Consider the following 18031-nt stretch of genomic DNA (forward strand, 5'->3'; position numbering starts at 1 on the left):
TTTGCTGAGGAGAGCTTTACTTCCCAGTATGTGGTCAATTTTGGAATAGGTGTGGTGTGGTGCTGAAAAAAATGTATATTCTGTTGATTTGGGGTGGAGAGTTCTGTAGATGTCTATTAGGTCCGCTTGGTGCAGAGCTGAGTTCAATTCCTGGGTATCCTTGTTGACTTTCTGTCTCATTGATCTGTCTAATGTTGACAGTGGGGTGTTAAAGTCTCCCATTATTAATGTGTGGGAGTCTAAGTCTCTTTGTAGGTCACTCAGGACTTGCTTTATGAACCTTGGTGCTCCTGTATTGGGTGCATATATATTTAGGATAGTTAGCTCTTCTTGTTGAATTGATCCCTTTACCATTATGTAATGGCCTTCTTTGTCTCTTTTGATTCTTGTTGGTTTAAAGTCTGTTTTATCAGAGACTAGGATTGCAACCCCTGCCTTTTTTTGTTTTCCATTGGCTTGGTAGATCTTCCTCCATCCTTTTATTTTGAGCCTATGTGTGTCTCTGCATGTGAGATGGGTTTCCTGAATACAGCACACTGATGGGTCTTGACTCTTTATCCAATTTGCCAGTCTGTGTCTTTTACTTGGAGCATTTAGTCCATTTACATTTAAAGTTAATATTGTTATGTGTGAATTTGATCCTGTCATGATGATGTTAGCTGGTTATTTTGCTCGTTAGTTGATGCAGTTTCTTCCTAGTCTCGATGGTCTTTACATTTTGGCATGATTTTGCAGCGGCTGGTACCAGTTGTTCCTTTCCATGTTTAGTGCTTCCTTCAGGAGCTCTTGTAAGGCAGGCCTGGTGGTGACAAAATCTCTCAGCATTTGCTTGTCTGTAAAGTATTTTATTTCTCCTTCACTTATGAAGCTTAGTTTGGCTGGATATGAAATTCTGGGTTGAAAATTCTTTTCTTTAAGAATGTTGAATATTGGCCCCCACTCTCTTCTGGCTTGTAGGGTTTCTGCCGAGAGATCCGCTGTTAGTCTGATGGGCTTCCCTTTGAGGGTAACCCGACCTTTCTCTCTGGCTGCCCTTAACATTTTTTCCTTCATTTCAACTTTGGTGAATCTGACAATTATGTGTCTTGGAGTTGCTCTTCTCGAGGAGTATCTTTGTGGCGTTCTCTGTATTTCCTGAATCTGAACGTTGGCCTGCCTTGCTAGATTGGGGAAGTTCTCCTGGATAATATCCTGCAGAGTGTTTTCCAACTTGGTTCCATTCTCCCCATCACTTTCAGGTACACCAATCAGACGTAGATTTGGTCTTTTCACATAGTCCCATATTTCTTGGAGGCTTTGCTCATTTCTTTGTATTCTTTTTTCTCTAGACTTCCCTTCTCGCTTCATTTCATTCATTTCATCTTCCATTGCTGATACCCTTTCTTCCAGTTGATCGCACCAGCTCCTGAGGCTTCTGCATTCTTCACGTAGTTCTCTAGCCTTGGTTTTCAGCTCCATCAGCTCCTTTAAGCACTTCTCTGTATTGGTTATTCTAGTTATACATTCTTCTAAATTTTTTTCAAAGTTTTCAACTTCTTTGCCTTAGGTTTGAATGTCCTCCCGTAGCTCAGAGTAATTTGATCATCTGAAGCCTTCTTCTCTCAGCTTGTCAAAGTCATTCTCCATCCAGCTTTGTTCCGTTGCTGGTGAGGAACTGCGTTCCTTTGGAGGAGGAGAGGTGCTCTGCTTTTTAGAGTTTCCAGTTTTTCTGTTCTGTTTTTTCCCCATCTTTGTGGTTTTATCTACTTTTGGTCTTTGATGATGGTGATGTACAGATGGGTTTTTGGTGTGGATGTCCTTTCTGTTTGTTAGTTTTCCTTCTAACAGAGAGGACCCTCAGCTGCAGGTCTGTTGGAGTACCCTGCCGTGTGAGGTGTCAGTGTGCCCCTGCTAGGGGGTGCCTCCCAGTTAGGCTGCTCGGGGGTCAGGGGTCAGGGACCCACTTGAGGAGGCAGTCTGCCCGTTCTCAGATCTCCAGCTGCGTGCTGTGAGAACCACTCCTCTCTTCAAAGCTGTCAGACAGGGACATTTAAGTCTGCAGAGGTTACTGCTGTATTTTTGTTTGTCTGTGCCCTGCCCCCAGAGGTGGAGCCTGCAGAGGCAGGCAGGCCTCCTTGAGCTGTGGTGGGCTCCACCCAGTTCGAGCTTCCAGGCTGCTTTGTTTACCTAATCAAGCCTGGGCAATGGCGGGCGCCCCTCCCCCAGCCTGGCTGCCGCCTTGCAGTTTGATCTCAGACTGCTGTGCTAGCAATCAGGGAGACTCCGTGGGCGTAGGACCCTCCGAGCCAGGTGCAGGATATAATCTCGTGGTGCCCCGTTTTTTAAGCCCATCAGAAAAGCACAGTATTCGGGTGGGAGTGACCCGATTTTCCAGGTGCCGTCTGTCACCCCTTTCTTTGACTCAGAAAGGGAACTCCCTGACCCCTTGCGCTTCCCAGGTGAGGCAATGCCTCGCCCTGCTTCGGCTGGCGCACGGTGCATGCACCCACTGACCTGCGCCCACTGTCTGGCACTCCCTAGTGAGATGAACCTGGTACCTCAGATGGAAATGCAGAAATCACCCGTCTTCTTCGTCACTCACGCTGGGAGCTGTAGACTGGAGCTGTTCCTATTCGGCCATCTTGGCTCCTCCCTCCTTTTTTTTTTTTTAAACAGAGTTTCACTCCCAGCCTGGAGTGCAATGGTGAGATCTTGGCTCACTGCAACCTCCGCCTCCCAGGTTCAAGCCATTCTCCTGCTTCAGCCTCCCGAGTAGCTGGGATTACAGGCACTCACCACCATGCCCAGCTGATTTTTATATTTTTAGTAGAGACAGGGTTTCACCATGTTGGCCAGGCTGGTCTTGAACTCCTGACCTCAGATGATCCACCTGCCTTGGCCTCCCAAAGTGCTGAAATAACAGGTGTGTTTTTTAAGAGACAAAGTCTCACTCTCACCCAGGCTGGAATGCAGCGGCGGCATCAAAGCTCACTTCAGCCTTGAACTCCTGGGCTCGAGCAATCCTCCTGCCTCAGCCTCTTGAATAGCTGAGGCTATTTTATTTTTGTAGAGACAGGGTCTCAACTGTGTTGCCCAGGCTGGTCTCAGACTCCTGGGCTCAAGTGATCCTCCCACCTTGGCCTCCCAAAGTGTCAGGATTACAGGTGTGAGCCTCTGTGCCTGGCTATACAACCATTTCATGCTCATCTCTGTTGCATGAACTTATGCAGAATCTCCGATGTATAATAGCTGCTCAGTAGCTACTATGGGCAAGTGAATGAATTAATATGATGGGGAGATGGGGCTATGTGTATAAAACATGCATCTGTCTCCTTGGGAGTCCTTTTGTTTAGTTCACTGAGTACCTGCTTTGGAGGTTCTCGTGTCTGCCATACAAGAGATATAAGGCCCTGTTATTAAGGGGTGCAGAGCCAAGAAAAAGGCCCCTCCATGCACAGCTTCTTTGTTCTGCAGCCTAGAGGCAGAGTTACCTCGATCCTGTTGAACTCATCAAAGCACGCCCATGCTCCAGCCTGTGCCAGCCCCTTGAAGAACTTCCCCATAGCTTTGTAATCCAAACCATCGGAGCAGTTGAAGACCACACACTAGAAAGAGGGAGGATGTGGGTATCATTCAGGGTGGATTCCATCCCATCTGAATTACCCTGCACCATTCAACAGCGGTGGGCTCCTCTCTCCTTGCTCTGCTTGAAGGAGCTGGGGCCCATGCTGCCTGTTAATGCTAAACCATCTTAAAATTGATGCCTACTTCCCAGAGGAGGGGTGCAGAGAGGGCCTGGAAGAGAGGGAGGGGATAGATGGCATTTGCTTACCTGCTTAGCCAAGGCTTTGGCCAAATCTTTGGTGGTTTCTGTCTTGCCAGTCCCAGCTGGACCCTCTGGAGCACCCCCAAGGTTCAGCTTCAAAGCTCCCATCAGTGTCCTATGGGGAAGAAAATAGAACTTCAGTGCTTGAGGTCTAAGACACAGGAAAGAAACCGGCTTTTTATTTATTTTGACTCATACAAATATTTAGGTTAGTGCAAAAGTGATTGCAGTTTTTGCCATTGAAAGTAATGCTAAAAGCCGCGATGACTTTTGCACCAACCAAATAGTTAAAGATTTTCCCAATTATATGAGCAATACAATATCACTGTATTTTACTCGGCATTGTAACCTCAGAGCCCAGCACAGTGTCCAGCACATGAGTGGCACCCATGAATATTTGTTTGAATGAATAAATGAATACATGCATACCTATATAAATGAATCAAATAAAAGTGAGAATACTCATAAACTCCACATTCCAAAGATCACCAGTGCTAATGGAATGGTTAAAATATATTTCTCCAACTAGATTATGAATTCTTTTTTTTTCTTTTGAGACAGGTTCTCACTCTGTCGCCCGGGCTGGAGTGCAGAGGCATGGTCACAGCTCACTGCAGCCTTGACCTCCTGGGCCCAAGTGATACTCCCATCTCAGCCTCCCAAGTAGCTGGGACTTACAGGCACACACCACCACACCCAGTTAATTTTCATATTTTTTGTAGAGATGGGATTTTGCCATGTTGCCCAAGCGGGTTGGTCTCAAACTTCTGGGATCAAGTGATCCACCCACCTTGGCCTTCCAAAGTGCTGAGACTACAGGCGTGAGCCACCATGCCCAGCTAGATTATGAACTCTGAAGTTCAGGAATCATATTTGATTCCATTTCATAACCTCAGTAAATTAATACAGCTCCTGGCATGTAATAGGTGCAAGATAAATGTTAGAAATGAATGATGTAATAACTGTGGTTCCATGGCCCTTGGTATGAGTTTCTATGTTTTCATTTAGCGCTCTATCTTGTAATCATTTGAATATGTCTCTCCCGACCCCCCAGTTAGATTTAGGGTTTCTTGAGGTCATGCATGGTGCACAGGAAACCTCAAAAAATGGTTGTTGAATAATGAGTGGAATAAATAAATGAATGAAGAGCAAAAATCATAGACCATAAAAAACAAGTGGTTGAGGATTTTGAAGGGAGAAAATACTCCCAAGTATTAGTTTTACAATCTAAAAAACTCTCACTGTAAGGAAATATATAAAAGCAAAGAACATCTAAACATCACAAAACCGACAAGTTCACAAAATCCCGATCTCAAAGGCTGAGTTCCACAGAAAATGTCAGAGGACTTTGCTGAGCACAGAATGGCCAGCTTTTTTCATGAGACTGGCTGGCAGAGCATAGAGACCCCTTGGCTACGTTCTTGACCTCACTTCTTGTCTATCTTATGGCCATAGGATCTCCAGGCACCATCTTGATTCCTGCCATTGGAGAGCCCTCTACGTTAAGTCCTGTGTCATGTTCACGGATGTGCACCAATATTCCACTTGTTGGTTCAAATATATTGATTTGCACTAGAATTCCTACTGGGTTCTCATGTCTAGCCTGAAGACCTAGTTTGCATGCCCATCTTTGAGACTATGGAGAATCTAATAATCTGAAGTGTGAAGGGTAAAGGTAACCCAAGACATCCCTAACTTTCCTCCCCAGAGTCTTCTTCCCCTGGAGTTCCCCGTTCACCCCTCAGATCTAGGAGCTCCAGAGTGTACCTGTAGCAGCGGTCGGTGAGGGGTGTGATCACCAGCCGGGGGGAGTTTCCCAGGTACTCATAGCCATACAAGGCTTCTGTGGTGATAATCTGCACCTGCACATCCTTGGCCACCCAGTAGTAGCGCAGCTGTGAGATCCATTGGAAATCATTCAGATCGGAGACCCTGTCCTCAGATAACTTGGCCACCACGTCGCGGGCTGTTGGGACACAGATGCAGAAACACGCACACAGAGCCATCAGAACTCTCCATCTTTGTAAGCTCCTCAGTTAGAAGTGGATGTTATCAAGGTCCCCCATTCTCCAAACTATTTTATTTTATTTTATTTTATTTATTTTTTGCGATGGAGTCTTGCTCTCTCCCCCATTCTGGAGTGCAATGGCGCGAGCTCGGCTCATTGCAACCTCTGCCTCCTGGGTTCAAGCGATTCTCCTGCCTCAGCCTCCCAAATAGCTGGGATTATAGGCGCACGCCACCACACCTGGCTAATTTTTGTATTTTTAGTAGAGATGGGGTTTCAACATGTTGGCCAGGCTGGTCTCCAACTTCTAACCTCAAGTGATCCGCCTGCCTCGGCCTCCCAAAGTGCTGAGATTACAGGCGTGAGCCACCGTGCCCAGCCCAAACAATTTTAGATTTCACAAGCCTCCTTGCCCACCCCCAACCTGCAGGCAGCAATATCTGTTAGAAGCTGGTCTTTGCTTTCTCCCAAAGCCAGGCAGAGAATCTGCTGCACTATCTTCTCTCAGACAGCACGGCAGAGGTATTAAAAGGTGTGTGCTCTGAAATCAGACTGGCTGCGTTCAAATTCTGATTCCACCATGACCTAGCTATGTGACTTTGGGTAAGTTCCTCGACCTCTCTGTTCTTCAGTTGTGTAATCTGTAAAATACGGATAACATAGTACCTACATTATAGAGTTATCATGAGGATTAAATGAATATATAGGTACATACATACATATCTACAGCTAGACACAATAGAGAGAGAAAGAGAGCTGTCCTTGGCATATGAAAATGTTATACAGGTATTAGCTATTGTTATCATCCCCAAATTCTTGGAAGTCTGAGCCAGAGGGCTTTGCAATGCATAGTGACTCCAAATTCCATCCTATTTCCAGTATAACCCTTTTGGTCCCATTTCAGGCCCCTAGGATATCCTAGGAGAATGCAATCAGTGTAGCCTTATATAGCAGGGGAAGGAAGCCCGAGAATCCATGGTTAGATGTATCCTTTCCATCTGGGGGCCTGAGAAACCAGCTGGGAGATACATTTCTAGCTCTTCTTTTTTCTCTCATGGGACCGTAAGCCCTGATTTAATTTTATCCAAGTGACAGGGGCCTTGAAGTTGAAGAGTGGATCTAGGCTGATGAGAATCATTCATTATGTTTTTGGTAACTCAGGTGGAGAGCTATGGAGATCTCAGAGCTAGTACAGCCGACTCAAAATTAGGACCTCAGAAACGTCACTTTTCAAAGGGTTGCTTCCATTGAGCCTTTCCTTCCTCTCTGTGACAGAGTCTTCTTTATTACAGTAAAATCAAAAACCCTGCAGGGAAGAGTCCTTGAAGAAGATTATATCCACAGCTTTTTCTTCCTTCCCAAGGAATTTAATTCCCCTCCTGGCTCTTGGGTGAATATATAGGGGAACCACCTGATACGTTCTCCCAAGGAAGAGGGTATAGGGCAGGAGTATGGTATGCCTGAGGGATCCAAGAGGAAAGCGAATTTCAAGGGTTTGAGTTGGGGATGCCTTCGCTATACAGTGTGTGTATGTGCACTTGCATGTGTGTGTGTGTATGTGCCATTGTGTGCATGTGTGCATACATGCATGCTTGTGTTTGTGAACCCAACCACACTGGGGTACCCTGGGCAGTATAACCACATCTGCACCAATTATTCCTAACAGCTGAGTATGTGGCCATGTGAAGAGCACATTTTCCCTTCTCTCTCCCTGACGTTATGCTGGTCTACCTAATGAAATCAGATTGAAGTGAGCATTAACCTGAGGGGAGTGAGATGCCATGAAATGCCAGTAGGGAGCTGGGTGTGTGAGCAAGAGACTCTGTTCCCAAGCAACCAGCCTGGTCCAGCCCTAGTTTCCTTGGTGATGGAGTGAGGGTGTGGGGGTGGTTTGTTTTATATAAAGACCCCAGTTTTTCCTCCTCCTCCTCCTCCTCTTCCTCCTCCTCTTCTTTTTAAAGGAGGAGCTGGAAGGCATCCTCTCTCACCACCCACTGCTTGCAACATTGCCCATTTCCAGTCCCTTAGGCTTGGAAGCAGACAGACATAGGCGATTCTGTTGCTTACTATTATAGCTGTATGCCTCTCAGCAAGTTAGTTACCTCTCTAAGCCCCAGGTTCTGAATCTGTGAAAATATCTATGAAAATGAGATAATGTATGTCAATCACTTAGCACAAAGCCTGGCACCTAGCAAGCATTCAAAAATATTATCTACGGCTAGCCAAGGAAATGATTCCACGTTGGTGAAGCTCAGAAATGACTTTGGCCGTCATTGTCTCAATACAAGCCCTGCTTGGAGGGTCCCTGGAAATCAGGTTGCGGATGGGAGAGGAAACACAGGTGGAGGGATGCAGAGCCCTTTGGCTCTCATCTTACTCTCAGTTGGAGAACGCTCTCCCTAATGAGGAAGGAAACCCTGAATTATTCCATCCAGGAGAACTGAGATGAGCAAGACTAGACTGCTTCTCCTGGATAGTCAGTAATGACAGGGGAAGCCCCCTGGCTTACCGTGGACATCGATGACCGTGAGGGCCCCGAGAGTGAGTCGAGCTCCACTGCTCAGCTTCCCTCGCACCAGCTGGACAATCTGCGCAATCTGATCATTGCTCTTTTTCAGAAAATCCTGGCAGGGGCAGAGGAGGGGACAACTGGTTACATTTGACTCTCCTCTGGTAATCCCCATGTCAAGAAATGGTACCATGGACCACCGGATGGCTCAAGCCAGACTCCTGGGTGTCATCCCTCAAGTCCACCTTTTCCTTACCCCAGTCCTCAATCTCTGAATGAATTCCTAATGCATTATGCTGAAAAAGGCAAGATTTGGAAGGTTTCATACTGCATGATTTTATTTTTATAGTATTGTGGAAAAGGCAAAATTATAGGAGTGAGCAGAAAATACCTTGGTAATTACTGGAGGCTTGGAGTAGAGAATGCAACTGACTACAAAGGGCCTGAGGACATTTTTTCTGGGTGGTGTGGAACTGTCCTATATATTGATTGTGATGGCCTACACAAATGCATGTGTTTATCAAAACTGAGAACCGTATGCTAAAAAAGGTGAATTTCACTGTATATACCATAAATCAGAATTAACCTCCCAAACTGGAAACTTTTTCACATTAAAGAGACAAAGGAGCTATAAAAACAAAATGCAACATGTAATCCTAGATTGCATCCTGGACCAGAAAAAAAAAAAAAAAAAAGACAGTAGGGCAATTGGCTAATTTTATTTATTTATTTATTTATTTTGAGACAGAGCCTGACTCAGCCTCCCAAATAGCTAGGACTACAGGTGTGCACCACCACACTCAGCTAATCTTTGTATGTTTAGTAGAGATGGGGTTTTGCCATGTTGGCCAGGCTGGTCTCAAACTCCTGACCTCAAGTGATTCACCCACCTTGGCCTCTCAAAGTGCTGGGAATACAGGCATGAGCCACCACGCCTGGCCTGTCATTTCTTTTTCAAGATGAAAAAATTTAAATTAGCCAATTTAGAAAGGTCTATAGAGTAGAGAATAAAATCGTATCAGTGTTGATTTCCTGATTTGGATAACTGTACTATGGTTGTCTAAGATGTTAATATATGAGGAATCTGGATGAAAGATATATGGAAATTCTTTGTATTATATTTTCAGCATTATTTATAAGTTTCATGTTATTTCAAATTAAAGAGGCAAAAAATAAAATAAAAAGAAAACTTAAAAAGGAAAAAAAGTAAGACCACCCTAGGTTAAAATCCTACCTTCCCTACTTTCTAGCTATGTGGCTCTTGGCAAATGATTTTATGCTTCTGAGTCTCAGTCTCCTGGTGCGTGTCAAATGCAGATTTTTTTTTTTTTTTTTTTTGAGATGGGGTCTTGCTCTGTCACCTAGGCAGGAGTGCACAGGCACAAACATGGCTCACTGAAACCTCGACCTCCTGAGCTCAAGCAATCCTCCCACCTCAGCCGCCTGAGTAGCTGGGACCACAGGCACACACCATCACTCCTGGCTAACTATTTGTAGAGATGGGGTCTCACTGTGTTGCCCAGGCTGGTCTTGAACTCCTGGCCTCAAGCAATCCTCCCGCCTTGGCCTCCCAAACTATTGGGATTACAGGCATGAGCCACTGTATCCTGCCCTAAATCTAGATGATTATAGCTGCCTCTTCAAGCTGTGTTGAGGATTAAATGAGGTAGTGTATGTGGTGTTGGGGCTTCTCCCCACATCTCTCCTACCTACACCCATTCCTCAGCTATTATACACCGAAGTGTCTTCCTGCTGGAATACACCATGCTGTTCATCTTCAGGCTTTTGCATACTCCAGTTCTTCTCTCTGGAACACTCTCCCTCCTATTTTCTGCTCAGCTAATCCCTACTTATATTTCAGGTCTTTTCTTAGACACCACTTTTCTGGGAAATCTTCCCCAATCCTAACTTCCCTCCCCTGACTCTCCTACTCTTTCCTTCCTTCTGTTTTCCTCCTTTCCTTCCTTCCTTCTTTTTTCCTCCCTTCCTTCCTTCCTCCCTCCCTCCCTCCCTCTCTCCCTTCCTTCCTTCCTTCTTTAAACCCTCCCTCCCTCCCTGCCTCCCTCCCTTCCCATACTTACTGGATGTCTGTTCTTTCCTTATCACAGTTCTGTAAAAGAGCCTTTTTCTCTCTCCCACTAGACTATAAATCCATGAGGACAGGGACTATGTCTGTCTCATTCACATCTAATTACCTTCGTTAGCAGCAGTACCAGCACAGAGCAGATGCCAAATCAATATTTGTTAAATGAATAATAAATGGTCGGAGGAAGGGAAGGATGATTATTCTGTGTCAACACCTGCTTCCTTTAGGATACGGAGACACATCACACAGCATGCATGCACACCAGGGCCTGGATGTATGATGGGAAACATTCTCCCTAACTATGGGTGGGAAAACTGGGGCACATGAATCCACCTCCATCACAAAAAGTCAGAGATACCATCACAAAAGTCAGAGGATTTTAGTTTCTAAAGTTTGAAATGATGTACGTGAAAGCAGTTTGCATGTGTACAGTGCAATATGTCTATTAGGATTTATCAATATGGAATCTGTATAAGTTTAAACACTGGCCAAATATTAATGTTCTAATTTCAATTTATACAGCAAAATATAGGAAATTAAAACATATTCTAATCCACAGCCAATCCTTTAAGAGGAGTAACAGGAGGTCTGGTGAGATATTCATGGAGAATCAAACCATGGAAGAAAGGCTGAGTATGAAGTTTTCATTCATCCATTTAACAAATATTTGGTCAGGCATGGTGGCTCCCAGCACTTTGGGAGGCTGAGGCAAGGAGGATTGCTTGAGGCCAGGAGTTCGAGACCACCCTGGCCAACATAGTGAGACCCCGTCTCTAGTTTAAAAAATAGAAAAAGTTTAAAAACAAACAAACAAATCCCCAAATATTTATTGATCATCTACTCTGTGCTGGGCACTGTATTAACCCCTGGAAATATAATAGTGAGCAGAGCAGACATAGCTTCTTCCCCGTAGGGTTTACAGCCTCGTGTCTAAGTACCGAATCATTTACTGGCATCTCATTTAACCCTCCCACAATATTATGATGTGGTGTGACAATTCCTTGCATGTTACAGACAAGGAGCTTGAGAGTCGGGTTAAGTTGCTCATGGTCACGCAGCTAACAAGAGACAGTGTCAGGATTTGAACTCAAGTCCATCAGGTCTTAACAGTCAAGCATTGGCATCAATTGGCTGGGAATATGTGTATTTGGATCTGAGGATAAACAGATGCTTGAGTATACTTGGTCACAAGAGAAAGGTGAAGGAAGGACGGGAGGTGGGTTCATTCGGGAGGGAGTAGGGGTGATGAGAAGGAGGCTGTAAAGGAGAAGGAGAGGAAAACGGTGGCCCCTTGGCTTAGGAAGAATATAGGAGGTCTCCCTTGGTGGAAATTCTGCCAGGTTAGCCCCCAGAAGCCAAGGGTATAAGACTTAGAATCCTGCAGTCCAGAATTTCTGTCTGGGAAGGACTATGAGAGGTCTCGTACCATAGAATTGCAGGACAGCTCGAATCCCAAATTCTCCATCCCACTGTCCTCATGGGAACCCTGATGTCTGTGATGCTGAGACCAAATGATTTTTGTTTAGACAACAAAACATGGCTACTCTAATTATACGTCATTCAAATCCTAATTGATGCTTGGATCTCTTCTGTAACTTTGCAGCAAGTTCACTTACCAGTAAGGTATTTTCCGCCAGGGCTTGGGACACCTCCTGGGTCCAAAAGATGGAGGAGACACAGATAACCACCTGTCCAGGCCACTGTAAGACCCAGTGATTTCGAGGGACCTGGAAAAGCACAGTGGGCATGTTATAGGATCAGTTCACGTGTGGTTTAAACTGAGTTTACGAAAACATGCCCCAACCACCTCATCACCGCAACAAAAACAAAATCTTCCCCCATCCTCAGACGCTACAAGGCTTGACATCTCTGGAATTACTGATTTATGTCTTCCTTTCTGAGTTTTATGAAAAAGAAAAAGAAAAAACACCAATCATCTCATCAACTTTGCATTTTTTCCATGCTCCCATTCATCAAATTTTTCCATAGTTATAATCAAGGTGATGTTCAGAGAGTTCTCATAACTACTGTTTTTTAATGGCTACATAACATTGCAGTGCTGAGTCACAATTTTTTTAGCTGTTTCTCCACCCCACAATTCTTTCCCTCAAGCTACAGATCAGGAGCGGGCAAACTATGTATATAAATTTTTTCATAAATAAAGTTGTATTGAAATACAGCCGCAGCATACAAAAGAATGAGTTCATGTCCTTTGCAGGGACGTGGATGAAGCTGGAAGCCATCATTCTCAGCAAACTAACACGGGAACAGAAAACCAAACACTGCATGTTCTCACTCATAAGTGGGAGCTGAACAATGAGAACACATGGACACAAGGAGGAGAACATCACACGCTGGGGCCTGTTAGGAGGTGGGGGGCAAGGAGAGGGAGAGCATTAGGACAAATACCTAATGTATGCGGGGCTTAAAACCTATACGATGGGTTGATAGGTGCAGCAAACCACCATGGTACATGTATACCTATGTAACAGACCTGCATGTTCTGCACATGTATCCCAGAACTTAAAGTAAAATAAAATAAAATTTAAAAAAATTAAAAAAAAGAAATACAGCCATGCCCATCATTTAAATATTGTCTGATGCTTTTGTGCTACAAGGGCAAAGCTACAGTACCCATTTACTATACATATGTGTCTTATAACATTATGTTGTATACATTAAATATACGCAATAAAATTTATTTAAAAAAATAGTTGCATTGGGAATGTGGCCTGCAGAGTTGAAAATATTTACTATCTGGCTCTTTACAGAAAAAGTTTGATCTGAGGATAAAATTTGATGGATTTGATTTGGATGAAATAATTTCATACCGGTAACTGCTTTTCTTTAATTTTTGATTCAGAGCATGTCATAGGAAAAGGGACTGGTCTTTCATTTTACAATGCAAATACTGTGTCAAGGGACAGCAGGGTCAGTCCCCAGGACTTTAGTGTGAGGGTGTTGAGTATTGCTTTGTTCTGTGGGTGCTGGGAATAAGAAAGTAAGAAAGTTAGAGTCAGTCAGCCGGGCGCAGTGGCTCATGCCTGTAATCCCAGCACTTTGGGAGACCGAGGCAAGTGGATCATTTGAGGTCAGGAGTTCGAGACCAGCCTGGCCAACATGGTGAAACCACATCTCTACGAAAAATACAAAAATTAGCCAGGTGTGGTGGTGGTTGCCTGTAGTCCTAGCTACTTGGGAGGCTGAGGCAGGAGAATCGCTTGAACCCAGGAGGTGGAGGTTGCAGTGAGCCAAGATCGTACCACTGCATTTCAGCCCTGGGAGACAGAGTGAAACTCCATCTCAAAAAAAAAAAAAAGAAGAAAGAGAGCTAGAGTCACTCAACATGAATGTGACTACAGGCTGGGTACCAAGTTATTCTGATAGATTCTTTTGTCTTAAGCCTTACGTCATACCTATTTCCCTTTAAGCTTTGGGAACACAATGAGTTATGCCACTCAGGGCATCTGTAAGGTAAATGAATTATTAATTGGAAGGGACTCTAAATAGACCTCGTGCCATTAATCCCATTTGACAAAAAGGGCTGGTCCGTGGCAACCAGAGGGTTCCAGCTAACCCTCTTCTCTTGCATCACCTGCTTTTAACTGCCAATATTTCACCAGGAATAGGTTCATTGCCCCAGGGTTCACAAGTAAAGGAAAGAGAGGTGCAGAGGGACAGGTTTTGGTAGAAAGCAGAGGGTCCAACCAAACTACTGACACATGAACCTTCTCCCCATTGTTCTCTTTAGTGCACTAGTGTCCTGGCATGTGTACCCCGGTTCTTGTTTACCTTGACATATGCTTCAATCCCAAGTCCAATGACTTCTCGCATACTGGCCAGCATCATCTGCTCCACCTGCTGGAGCCACTTTTCCACCATGCCCTATGGAGCAAGACAGAGAGAGGGTGCAGCAGTCAACCAAAGCCCAGAGGGAGGAAGAGTGGGCAGAACACAGCTTTCTCTCTGGACACGGCTGGAGGGATGCCAAAGGCTTGGCACCTTTTCAAGTCAATATTCTCTGTCTCCCCGTTCTTTTTTTCTTTTTCTTTTTTTGATACAGTCTCGCTCTGTCACCAGGCTGGAGTGCACTGTCATGATCTCGGCTCACTGCAACCTCCGACTCCCTGGTTCAAGCGATTCTCCTGCCTCAGCCTCCCGAGTAGCTGGGATTACAGGCGTGCACCACCACCGCGGCTGATGAATTTTGTATTTTTAGTAGAGACGGGGTTTCACCATGTTGGCCAGGATGGTCTTGACCTCCTGACCTCGTGATCTGCCCACCTCGGCCTCCAAAGTGCTGGGATTACAGGTGTGAACCACTGCGCCTGGTCTCTTTTTTTTTTTTTTTTAAAGAGAGAGACAGGGCCTTGCTCTGTCATCCAGACTGGAGTGCGGTGGCACGATCCTGGCTCACTGCAGCCTTGAACTCCTGGGCCCAAGTGACTCTCCTGACAGCCTCCTGAGTAACTGGGACTACAGGCACATGCCACCATGCCCGGCTAACTTTTAAATTTTTCTGTAGAGCCGTGGTCTCTCTATGTTGCCCAGGCTGGTCTTGATTTCCTGGCCTCAAGAGATCCTCCTGCCTCAGCCTCCCAAAGTGCTGGGATTACAGGTGTGAGCCATGGCACCTGGCCTTGGCCCCAGCCAATATTCCAATATTCTTTATCTGCTTTACACTTATTTTCTGTATTCTCAGAAGCATATGCCTTCTAAAGGGGCGATAGGCCTTTTTTTTTTTTTTTTTTTTTTTTGAGACGGAGTTTCACTCTTGTCACCCAAGGCTGGAGTGCAATGGTGTGATCTCGGCTCATTGCAACTTCCGCCTCCTGGGTTCAAGCGATTCTCCTGCCTCAGCCTCCCAAGTCGCTGGGATTACAGCGTGTGCCACTACACCTGGCTTTTTAGTAGAGACAGGGTTTCGCCATGTTGGCCAGGCTGGTCTCAAACTCCTGACCTTAGGTGATCCACCCGCCTCAGCCTCCCAAAGTGCTGGGATTACAGGTGCAAGCCACCGCGCCCGGCCCATTTTTAATATGCATTACTTTCATGTCATTTTCTGAAACAGACAACTTCTCAGAAGGCAAATGAAACATTTATGTCAGTTCATAAAATAAATTGCATCTTTTAAATGAACAGCTCTGATTCATGCATTATTCCAGTGGGTCTCAAACTTTGCTGTTCCTTGAAATCACTTGGAGATCTTTTAAAAAATACTGATGACTGACTCCCACCCCTAGACTTCCTGATTTAATTGGTATGGGATGCAACCTGGTCATTTGGATTTCGATTAAAACTCCATAGGGAAATTCAAATATGCCCCAAATTATTCAGTGTTAGAATTTCAGGTAACTGTAGCTATTGACTTCAGGTGCTTGTAAGCTAGCTGGTGTCTGCATTGGTAATGTGACTCCCGGTTGCTGCAATTTATATGCGTGGGTGGCAAAAACAGTCAACAAAGCAAGGCTCAGCTTGCTTGTCTATTTCCACTTGAGGGTGCTGTCACTGAGCAGAAATGGAAGTAATTTATACTTTACTCATTATATAAGGACATATGTATGAAAACCTGAGTTAAGTAGCATTATAGCTCTCATTGATTCTATGATGTTTTATTGATCTTTAAAATGAATGCCCCAGGAAGCTACCAAGCTACCTGTCTAACTGAATCACTTTCAACTGAACTCTGCACATGGAAATCTAAACAGCATCGGCTGTTTGGATCTGATTCCTGCAATTGACTCCACATCGAGTTGGGTTAAAATCCACAAATTTAATATGTCATGTGGATTGCAGTGGAATCCCCATCTTAGAGATGGGTACACTGAGACTCAGAAAGATTGAGTAACTTCCCCAAATCTTCAGTCGTTACATCGTAGAACCCAAGTGTTCCATACCCCAGGCAGTCTGGTGCTTAGTCCCAGTGCTTAGCCAATATGCTCTCTGATTTACTCTGTTATGGAGAAAAGAACCAAAAATGGGTAAGAGGAGTTACCTTGGCATTAGCTGGGTAGATTTTCTGTATGAATGGAACAGTTTCTTTTTCCGAGCTGATCATGCCCACAATTTCCAGATTGTCTGTAAATTCAAGCTTGGCAATTCCTTCAAAGCACTTCTTCAAGTGCGGCTGCACTCGGAGAGGGTCCTTTGTCTCGGACAAGATTTCCAGCAGCTCATCATTTGATAGGAAGAAGAATCTATTTCAAAGCAAAGAAAGATGGTAACTGGAACCTCTTCCAAGAACTTTTTCTAGCAAGGTGATACTTTCTGACAGGTAGTCCGCACCTACGTGAATACCAGTTCTGTCTTGCGGTCTTCACAAAGGCCCACTCTCTTTTATCACTTTTCATCTGGGGCATGGAAGGTGGAGTTTTGCTTTTCCTAAGAGATGAGGTCTTGCCATATTGCCCAGGCTAGACTTGAACTCCTGGGCTCAAGCAATCCTCTCTCCTCAGCCTCCTGAGTAGCTGGGATTACTGGCATGAGACATTACACCCAGCTTGGAGATGGTTTTGACTCTGAGATACCACACTTGATCTTAGTCAAAAGACCAAGAAGCGATGGTTTTGAGTCTGACAGCAAGAGAAAGAATAAAAGCTGGCATGTGTGGGTTTAATAGGACTGGGGGGTGGGTGCTATCAGTTGAAAGGAGCCGGGATAGAACAGCAATTCTCAGCTTTGGCTGCACTTTAGAATCACCTGGGGAGCTTATACAAAATTCCAGAGCCACAGTCCCACTGTCCAGAGATTCTAATAGAATTGATCTGGGAGTGCGGCTGATGAAATTTGTATTTTTTTAAATTTCAGGTCATTCTAATGTGCAGTCAGTGTTGAGAACCGCTGGGTAGGGGCAGGAGAGAGAGACTTCCTTGTCTTTCCTTCTCTCCATCCGTGCAAGAACATTGTATAGGCATGATACAAGAAAGCAAATGTTAATAATGAGCCTATTTACATGTAGAGGCCTCTACCACCTTTTATTTATTTTATTTTTATTTTATTTTATTATTTTATATTTTATTTTATTTTTATTTTTATTTTTATTTTATTTTATTTGAGACAGGGTCTGTCTCTGTCACCCGGCCTGGAGTGCAGTGGTGCAATCCTGGCTCACTACAGCCTTGACCTCCAGGGCTCAAGCAATTCTCCCACCTCAGCCTCCCGAGTAGCTGGGACTACAGGCGCCTGCCACCACGCACAGCTAATTTTTGTATACTTTGTAGAGATGGGGTCTTGCCATGTTGGCCAGGCTAGTCTCAAACTCCTGGGCTCAAGTGATCCATCCACCTCACCTCCCAGAGTACTGGGACTGTAAATGTGAGCCACTGCACTCAGCCCTCTACTATCTTTTAAATTAGAGATAATAAGACAATTTCATCTCTTGTTCAGGCCTAAAAGCAGCAACAACAAACCTTCAGAAAATGTCCAATATTCAAACCTGTACTGTGACCATCAGGCTGAAAGTTCTATGATGGAGGGATTGTGTGATTATGGTCTTTACCAAATATGGTGGATTACAAAAATGGCCACGATATTTACAGTTCCTCTCATCAAGGGGTGGAGTCTGTTTTCACATTTCTCAAACTTGAGCTGGCTCTGTGTCTTGCTTTGGCTAATAGAATGTAA

The 18031-nt window shown here is 44.7% G+C and overlaps 1 protein-coding gene across 3 annotated transcripts in view; it reads right to left on the reverse strand.

Moving 5' to 3' along the window:
- The window catches only part of DNAH3 (dynein axonemal heavy chain 3), a 219907-nt gene that overhangs the window by 112981 nt on the left and 88895 nt on the right, over positions 1–18031 (reverse strand). For all 3 annotated transcript variants that reach the window (XM_016929616.4, XM_016929615.4, XM_016929617.4), the window contains exons 25-31: positions 16404–16605; positions 14201–14293; positions 12025–12135; positions 8323–8437; positions 5573–5771; positions 3812–3920; positions 3471–3584 (exon numbers count right to left, since the gene is read on the reverse strand). In XM_016929616.4, coding sequence (XP_016785105.2) covers positions 3471–3584; positions 3812–3920; positions 5573–5771; positions 8323–8437; positions 12025–12135; positions 14201–14293; positions 16404–16605 — 943 coding nt within the window. The remainder of the gene's footprint in view (positions 1–3470; positions 3585–3811; positions 3921–5572; positions 5772–8322; positions 8438–12024; positions 12136–14200; positions 14294–16403; positions 16606–18031) is intronic.

Source organism: Pan troglodytes, chromosome 18 (assembly GCF_028858775.2).
Source record: "Pan troglodytes isolate AG18354 chromosome 18, NHGRI_mPanTro3-v2.0_pri, whole genome shotgun sequence".
Lineage (NCBI taxonomy): Eukaryota > Metazoa > Chordata > Mammalia > Primates > Hominidae > Pan > Pan troglodytes.